Below are 9,514 nucleotides of genomic sequence, written 5' to 3'. Positions count from 1 at the left end.
TAGCCTTCGGAACTGTGAGAAAATACATTTCTGTTGTTTAAAACACTCAACCTGGGCTATATTGTTATGGCAGCCTAGGCTAATATAGTACTGTTACTATCTCTGTGTATTAAATGAGGACATAGATAGCAAGAGATTAGATGAGCTGCTAATACATGGTGGAGCCAAAATTTGAACCCAGACAATTTTTACTTCAGGGCCAGCCATTTGTTCTGCGTGGCCAATGGAATCATTTACTCATATCCTTTGTTCATTTTACCTATGAAGGATCTTATTTTTTTAATTACTTTTATTGAATATTGATTAGATATAATAATTGTGAGGTAGGAAGTAGATCCCCCCTGCCACCAGAGTAGATACTCCAAGACAAAAATAACAGGACAACTGAGGGAGGAGGCTGAGCCTTGTCCAGATAGAAGACAAGAGACCATATATTTCTCATTATTGAAGTCAGGAGACCTCCCCAACCACACAGGCACAGAAAGACTTCTTGGAAGTCAAAAAAGGAGTGATGCTATGTGATACTAATTTCCCATAGGCCTCTTCGGTAGAATCTATCTTGGCTAAGAGAGGCATGCGAACATATGAGAGGACACTGAGATATACCAAATATGGTCTCTGAACCAGGCAGATCAATATGATTGGGCAGGGATTTCCCTGGTGGGCTAGTGGTTAAGAATCCACCTTCCAGTGTAGGGGACATGGGTTCAATCCCTGATCAGGGAATTAAGACCCCACATGCTATGGGGCACTAAGCCCATGCACTGTAACTAGAGAGCCCACACGCTGCAACTACTGAGCCCACGCACTTTGGATCCCACCACAACAAAGATCCTGCATGCTGCAACTAAGACCCAACACAGGCAAATAAATAAATAAATATTTAAAAAGAAAAAAAGATTGGCCAAAGGAAACCTGGAAAAAATGCCCATAAAAGTGATTCAAACTACCATGAGAGTGCAACTCTCTGAGCCCACCCATGTGTCTATCCTCACGTAATGTACTCTTTTCCTTCTAATTAACACTTGACTTGTTTCGCTACTTTCTGTCTTTGTGGGAATTCCTTTTTTGCAAAGCTGAAGAGCCAGGGCCTTGTTACTGACCACTAGTCTAGTGGCTAGGATCCAGCATTCTCACCATGGTGGCCAGACTGCAATCTCTGGCCAGGAACCGAAGTCCCATTTCAAGGAGTTGCAGGCTGAGGCCACTGAAGATCAATTACATGATAGAATACACACACACACACACATACATATGTGTAAGGTAACCAGAATGACTGTACAACAAACATTTTTATATCTCTGCCAGTCTGAAGCTCCCTATGCACTTCCCTGATTCTAACCCCTCTCAAAGGGAAACTATTTCTCACTTTTTGCTTCTTTTTAGAGTTTTGTTATATTTGTGTCCTTTAACTGTATTTACAGTGTACTGTTTGGTTTTAGACGATTTGAAATGTTATCAACTGAATCTTGCCATATTTTTCTGACTCACTTCTTTAACTCAACATTATGTTCTTGAGATTCATCCTTGTTGTCTGTCTTAATGTTTAATAAATTTCTATTCACATAAAGATACCAAGCTTTTAAAAAACATGCTATTTTTTTACCTTTGGAATTTTACATTTTAATGGATTCTATTAATCTTTCTCTTATGAGATCTTCAATATTATTTATTAATCTTGCTAATCTTTACCCTTGCAGAAATTTGATATTTACTTCTCTTCTTTTTCTTATACATTTCATTTTTAAAAAACAATACCATCCACTGTAAATTGGGTCTAAAACCTAAATAGTGATTCGTTCAGCACAACTTCATTCCTTTGCCAGATGATTTTCATCTTTTCAGCCTTTGCGAATAGTTTAAACTATTTAGTGGGGGCATCACTGTGAGGGGTTTCAGGACAAGAGCAGGGTGGGGACAGTGAAGGATGCAGTGACTGCCATGGCTGGCCAAGGGGTGTTAGGGAGGGATGGATGAGGGAGGGGTATGTGCAGAGGACAGATTGACAGGTTTAATATTGCACATATTACATACAGGAGGTACGGTAACTAATTGTAACATGATTTGGGACTAGATTCTTTTTCTATAAAGGACATTATTGGGACAATCGGTAGAATTTTAATGGCATGTGAGAATTAGAAGGTGGTAATACCATGTTAATTTCTCAATTTTGGTGCTCGCTTCAGCAGCACATATACTAAAATTGGAACAATACAGAGAAGATTAGCATGGCCCCTGTGCAAGGATGACACGCAAATTCATGAAGCGTTCCATATTTTTGGGCATACACACTGAGGAAACCAGATCTGAAAGAGAGACGTGCACCCCAATGTTCATTGCAGCACTATTTATAATAGCCAGGACATGGAAGCAACCTAGATGTCCATCAGCAGACGAATGGATAAGGAAGCTGTGGTACTTAAACACCATGGAATATTACTCATCCATTAAAAAGAATTCATTTGAATCAGTTCTAATGAGATGGATGAAACTGGAGCCCATTATACAGAGTGAAGTAAGCCAGAAAGATAAAGACCAATACAGTATACTAATGCATATATATGGAATTTAGAAAGATGGTAACGATAACCCTATACGCAAAACAGAAAAAGAGACACAGATGTACAGAACAGACTTTTGAACTCTGTGGGAGAAGGCGAGGGTGGGATGTTTCAAGAGAACAGCATCGAAACATGTATATTATCTAGGGTGAAACAGATCACCAGCCCAGGCTGGATGCATGAGACAAGTGCTCGGGCCTGGTGCACTGGGAAGACCCAGAGGAATCAGGTGGAGAGGGAGGTGGGAGGGAGGATCGGGGTGGGGAATACTTGTAAATCCATGGCTGATTCATGTCAATGTATGACAAAAACCACTACAATATTGTAAAGTAATTAGCCTCCAACTAATAAAAATAAATGAAAAAAAAATTTCTCAATTTTGTTTGTCATATTGGGACTATTTAGGAGAGTGTCCTTGTACATTCACCAAAGTATTCTGAGTTAATAGTTGACTCTCAAATGGTTTAGGGAAAAGGTTACTGTAACATATTTGCAACTTTTATGTGAAATTGTTTCAAATTTTTAAAAAAATTAAATAGTTAAAAAATATATACTGATCACATTCATCTTACCATTAAAGTACCATTAAAAATACTGACACTAAAAAAAAAAAAAAAAAATACTGACACTATTAAACTCTCTCAATCCAAAGAAGAATTCTTGGTGTGGCTTCTAGTTCAAAGAATAGGCAGTAGTTTTTTCTTCAGCCTGTTCTTGTATATAGCATTGAAGGAAAACACAGCTTATGCAGAGTTTTGCAGGATAAGGATCAGGACCTGTCTTGATTATCTGATTAAGTACTTTGTCCTTTAGCATGTATAAAAGTGAAAAGTGAAAGTGTTAGTCACTCAGTCATGTCCAACTCTTTGTGACTCCATGGACTGTAGCCTGCCAGGCTTCTCTGTCCTTAGAATTTTTCAGGCAAGAAAACTGGAGCGGGTTGCCATGTCCTTCTCCAGGGGATCTTCCTGACCCAGGGGTTGAACCTGGTCTCCTGCATTGCAGACAGATTCTTTACCATCTGAGCCACCAAGGAAGCCTGTTAGCATGTATAATATAGTTTAAAAATTCACTCAGCACCTGACATCTGACTTTTTGTGGAAAAAAAAAAGTCAACTTCCTTAACTTTACATTATGATTATTTCCAAATGTACAGAAATAGAAAAAGACTCACTGAACAGTGGTATACTTGCCACACTGATGTTGTTACCATTTTGCTATTTTGCTATCTATCTATTGTCTCAGTCTATCTGGGTTGCTATAACAAAATAAAACGGACTGGGCGGCTTAAACAACAAACATTTATCTCTCAGGGTTGTGGAGTTCGGGAAGCTCAAGATCAAGACAACAGCAGATTCTGTGTCTGATGAGAGCCCACATTCTGCTCATAAACCGCCCTCTTCTCCCTGCATTTTCACATGGTGAAAGGGGATTAGGTGTCAGTCCATAAATTTGAGTGGACACATCCACTGTCTGGCATCTATCTTTGTTGAAGCATTTGAAATCAAGTGGTAGGTATCATGACATTTCACTCGGAAATACTTGAGTACAAATTTTCTATTAATAAAGATATTCTCCAACATAACCAAAAGTATTCAGTTAAGTTCAGTTCAGTCACTCAGTCGTGTCTGGCTCTTTGCAACCCCATGAACCGCAGCATGCCAGGCCTCCCTGTCCATCACCAACTCCAGAAGTCCACCCAAACCCATGTCCATTGTGTTGATGATGCCATCCAACCATCTCATCTTCTGTTGTCCCCTTCTCCTCCTGCCCTCAATCTTTTCCAGCATCAGGGTCTTTTCCAATGAGTCAGCTCTCCACATCAGGTGGCCAAAGTACTGGAGTTTCAGCTTCAACATCGGTCCTTCCAATGAACACCCAGGACTGATCTCCTTTAGGATGGACTGGTTGGATCTCCTTGCAGCCCAAGGGACTCTCAAGAGTCTTCTCCAACACCACAGTTCAAAAGCATCAATTCTTCGGTGCTCAGCTTTCTTTAGAGTCCAACTCTCACATCCATACATGACTACTGGAAAAACCATAGCCTTGACTAGACGGACCTTTGTTGGCAAATGTCTCTGTTTTTTAATATGCTGTCTAGTTTGGTCATAACTTTCCTTCCAAGGAGCAAGTGTCTTTTATGGCTGCAATCACCATCTGCAGTGATTTTGGAGCCCCCAAAAATAAAGTCTGACACTGTTTCCACTGTTTCCCCATCTATTTTCCATGAAGTGATGGGACCAGATGCCATGATCTTAGTTTTCTGAATGTTGAGTTTTAAGCCAACTTTTTCACTCTCCTCTTTTAGTTTCATCAAGAGGCTCTTTAGTTCTTCTTCACTTTCTGCCATAAGGGTGGTGTCATTTGCATATCTGAGGTTATTGATATTTCTCCCGGCAATCTTGATTCCAGCTTGTGCTTCTTCTAACCCAGCGTTTCTCATGATGTACTCTGCAGATAAGTTAAATAAGCAGGGTGGCAGTATACAGCCTTGACGTACTCCTTTTCCTATTTGGAACCAGTCTGGTTTTCCATGTCCAGTTCTAACTGTTGCTTCCTGACTTGAATACAGATTTCTCAAGAGGCAGGTCAGGTGGTCTGGTATTCCCATCTCTTCCAGAATTTTCCACAGTTTGTTGTGATCCACACAGTGAAAGGCTTTGGCATAGTCAATCAAGCAGAAATAGATGTTTTTCTGGAACTCTCTTGCTTTTTCGATCATCCAGTGGATGTTGGCAATTTGATCTCTGGTTCCTCTGCCTTTTCTAAAACCAGCTTGAATATCTGGAAGTTCACGGTTCATGTATTGCTGAAGCCTGGCTTGGAGAATTTTGAGCATTAGTCACTAGTGTGTGAGATGAGTACAATTGTGCAGTAGTTTGAACATTCTTTGGCATTGCCTTTCTTTGAGATTGGAATGAAAACTGACCTTTTCCAGTCCTGTGGCCACTGCTGAGTTTCCCAAATTTGCCGGCATATTGAGTGCAGCACTTTCACAGCATCATCTTTTAGTATTTGAAACAGCTCAACTGAAATTCCATCACCTCCCCTAGCTTTGTTCGTAGTGATGCTTCCTAAGGCCCACTTGGGTTCACATTCCAGGATGTCCGGCTCTAGGTGAGTGTGAGTGATCACACCTTCGTGGTTATCTGGGTCGTGAAGATCTTTTTTGTACAGTTCTTCTGTGTATTCTTGCCACTCTTCTTAACCAAAAGTATTAATTATCCATAAATAAATATCAATAAATTTATCTGCATCATTCATTATTTTGTAACACTAGCTCTAATAAACATTTAGTATTCAGTATTTCTCAATTGTTCTAGAGTTCTAGAAATGTCTTTTATAACTTTTTTGGAACTAGGATCTGCAACAGTCAATATCTTTTTATCAATAACTTCTATCAATGATTTGAAGGAACCAGCCCTTGCAATGCAATTCCCTTTTTCGCACTCTGGAGCACAGTATGCATGGTGAGAAGTAAAGGGGAGGATTTGGGAGAAGTGACTTGTGCTAGAAGCCATGTCATAGTAGGCACAGGCCTTTGAGGTTGAGAGGTAGGTATGGGCAGGGACTCATCCTGATTGCTAGTAAATACAGGCATGCTTAGTTGCTCAGTCCTGTCTGACTCTTTGTGACCCCATGGACTGTAGCCCACCAGGCTACTGTATGCATGAGATTTCCCAGTGAAGAATACTGGAGTGGGTTGCCATTTCCTACTCCAGGGGGTCAAATCCACGTTTCCTGCTTGGTAGGCAGATTCCTTACCACTGTAGCCACCTGGAAAGCAATAAATAAACCATTCAAACATTTAAAAATTACATCTCCTCTTTAATACAGCCATCAACATCCGGCTTTAATTATCCGTGAGGTTGCCACCAACAGTGACCCCGGGAGAGGGTCCAAAACACTGCATTCATTTCCAGAAATAGGATGTTTCCGAAGTAAGGCTTTCTCACGGAATAAAGTGTTCAGTGTCACAAAACAGTTAATTGTCCTGACACACCTTAGCTGCAATGACTCACAGATGATGGTGAGTCCATACTGTGAAGCGAGGTAGTGAGACGCAGCAACAGACAGTCCAGTGTCCTGGACCTCGCATGGATTTGCCTCCAAAAAATAGCTTCTCCAGATCCAGTTCCCCTGAGCGCGTGGCCAACAAAAACCTTTGTGCGTTAACCCTCGATTCTCATACACGAGTCGGTAAACCAGTTTGGAAGAGGTCATCTCTCCCAAGCCAACTAGAATCTTCTTCCAAATGTCTCTGACGCGTCCCCATGGGGCACCTGTCAACACACTTTGAAGTCCTCTTGGGTATTTTTGTGGAAGAGAAAACACAGCCATGGTGTTTCTCAGCTACGCTTGGCAAAGTTTACGCCACCGTCACGCTCAAGACATCCAAACACTGACTCAGCCTGCAGGCTGAGTCAGTACATCCTGAGGGACGAGGGGGTGGGGTGGAGGCTGGGAGTCCTGAACGGCCTCCAGAGGGCGCCAGACACGCCGAGGAGACCCAAGGTGCCCCTCGGAGAGCTTGCGTGCGGGACTCCCGGGGCCGGGATCCCAGAGCGCGCTCCGGAAGAGGGCGTGGGGCGCGCGCGTGATCGCCCCTCCCCGCGGCGGGGCGCGCGTGCGCGGTACTCGGCGGCGGAGGGATCCGCGATGGAAGGCTCCCTGACTGTCCGCCTGGTAAGCGGCGCTGTTCTGGGACGAGTTCCCAAGCGAGGGCTTTACCCGGCAGTTCTCTTCGCGAACGTTGTTAGAACCCTCTCAGACTGTGAAAAGTATTTCCTCTTCTTCCCTTTCTTTTTCTTGTTGCTCATTGGAGTAATTTGAGGAGTTGTTACCGAGGAAACGGTTTCTTGTGCTTCCCGGAGCCTTTCCCTCTGGGCGATGGGGGGGGGGGGTGTCTGTTTTTCTGGGGGCTAAGACTGGCTTCTCTGGGGCGTGGAGTGTGGCATTGGGTCTTGAAATGTCCTGTCCAAACCTCACGCCCCGCTGTCGTGATTCTGACCCCGTATCAGATTGATCCAGCCTCACGCCGTCCCCTTAACTCTGAGCTCTTGATTAAAGGGCTCAGAACTCTAAATAGTTTAAATCACTGTGTGGTGTGAACCACGTTTTCGGTTTCACCCTACCTTGGTTATTTGTTTACTACCTTATCGGATTAACGGAAAGATTTGCTGATTAATCTTAAGGGTGAAAGCCCACTTTTGTTGCAGGAGTACTTGCATTTCTGAACACTGTCCTCATTGCTTTTACGCTGGTTTTGTGTATGTATGTATTTTACTCTAAGAGAATAGCAGTTAGAGCAGTACCTCTTAATCGAGAGCATTTTACAGTTTACAAAACAGTAGAGGCATTCAAATAATTGTTGGATGAACAAATGAGTGGACTTGGTATTTCAACTGATTCTCAGAACGTTATGGTGAAATAGACCAGGTAAGATATTCATGAGCCCAAGCAGTCAGTCATTAAACTATGTTCTAGGTACTGCGTGTTTGGCATAAATGATGAGCAACACAGACATGATCCCTGTTCTCAATGAGCTTATTGTCTAGACTACAGAGAGTTGTTGCCCCGACTGTAGAGTGGAGAAAGCAGATTTAGAGAAGTTAAGTGAAAGTGAAAGTGTTAGTCGCTCTGTCGTGTCCGACTCTTTGAAATCCTATGGACTGTAGCCGGCCAAGCTCCTCTGTCCATGGGATTTCACAGGCAAGAATACTGGAGTGGATTGCCGTTTCTTACTCCAGGGGGTCCTCCCGACCCAGGGATCAAACCGGGGTCTCCTGTATTGCAGGCAGTTTCCTTACCATCTGAACCACTAGGGAATCTTAGAGAGGTTAACTGACTGCCAATGACCTCGCAGCTGATAGCTTAGAGAGATAAGATTCTGTTGTGGCCACTCGGTAAAGCCAGAATGGACTCCTACTCAACATTTGATTTGGAGATGGCAACTGATGAATACACACACACACACACACACACACACACACACACACACACACCTTGAAGAGGTTTATTACTTATATATAAAGGCTTATTACTTAGTGAAGTACATAGTGGAGTACACAGTACATAGTGAAGAGGGAAGAACAGGACAGTCTTCTTAAGCAGATCCAAAGTGACTTGAAAGGACAAGCAAATGAGGCTGGCTCTGGGCTTTTGCGGTGGTTAGGGGGTGGGGTCAAGGGTTCCTGCGTGTGGACAGATTGTTGCTTTGTTTGATTCTGGCATCCACACCAAAGGAAAGGGCACCCAGACTTTTTTTTCTTAACCAACTTGCCTATTTGAGAGACAGGGAGGAGAAGAAGGGGTGAAGTTTAAAACTGTCATCAGGCAAACATCAAAAAATTGAATGAGACTCATTATAATTTACACTTGATGTCTGACTGATGACTAGAATGTACCATTTTTCACTTAGTTGAATTTTGAACTTAAGTAAGCCATCCTGGCTCTTGTATGAGGCCTAGAGACTGAAGTCAGTAAGGAAAATAAAAGTGCCACTGAATACCTTGTTCAGGAGTCCAATGGTATGTATTTTGAGGAATAAAACAAGTACCTTGGCCACTGTTAGGAACGTCTGGAACTCTTGATGGGGATAAAGAGTGTTCTGGCGAGGCCTTTTATTGTGGCTTTATTGTATGTATCGACACTTGTGACCTTGATTTATATTTTGAGTATCTGAAAACAAGAGAGTTCTTTATTCCAAGTGCACTGTTAGGCATGGCCTAAGAGTCTGTAAAAATGCACAGATAAAGCCAGTTGTTGGCTGAAGCATTCAGGGTTAAGATAACTGTGGGCATTTCAGTCAGTTTTGCTGACCTCTGGGTCCTTTCCTTCATTAGGGACATCCTGGTTAAAGGATGAAAAGTAGTGGTCTCTAGTGAGCTCCAGCATGTGGAGGGATATTGATGCTGTCCACCAAACAGCAGGTTTGTCCATCAGACTAATAG

General features: G+C 42.6%; 1 protein-coding gene and 1 non-coding gene across 2 annotated transcripts in view; both read left to right on the top strand.

Moving 5' to 3' along the window:
* The first annotated feature begins 2,173 nt into the window (after positions 1-2,173).
* LOC122676184 lies at positions 2,174-2,280 on the top strand. Its single transcript, XR_006335469.1, has one exon. It is a non-coding gene; the product is annotated as a U6 spliceosomal RNA (small nuclear RNA).
* A 4,866-nt stretch (positions 2,281-7,146) lies between these two features.
* Positions 7,147-9,514, top strand: part of GRAMD1C (GRAM domain containing 1C) — a 111,217-nt gene continuing 108,849 nt past the window's right edge. The window contains 1 exon segment of the mRNA XM_043874265.1: positions 7,147-7,247. Within this exon segment, the coding sequence (XP_043730200.1) occupies positions 7,221-7,247 (27 nt within the window). The 5' untranslated portion in view covers positions 7,147-7,220.

This window comes from Cervus elaphus, chromosome 19 (genome assembly GCF_910594005.1).
Source record: "Cervus elaphus chromosome 19, mCerEla1.1, whole genome shotgun sequence".
Taxonomy (NCBI): domain Eukaryota; kingdom Metazoa; phylum Chordata; class Mammalia; order Artiodactyla; family Cervidae; genus Cervus; species Cervus elaphus.
The sequence above is the reverse complement of the archived record's forward strand: the minus strand, read 5'-3'. Positions and strand labels throughout refer to the sequence as shown.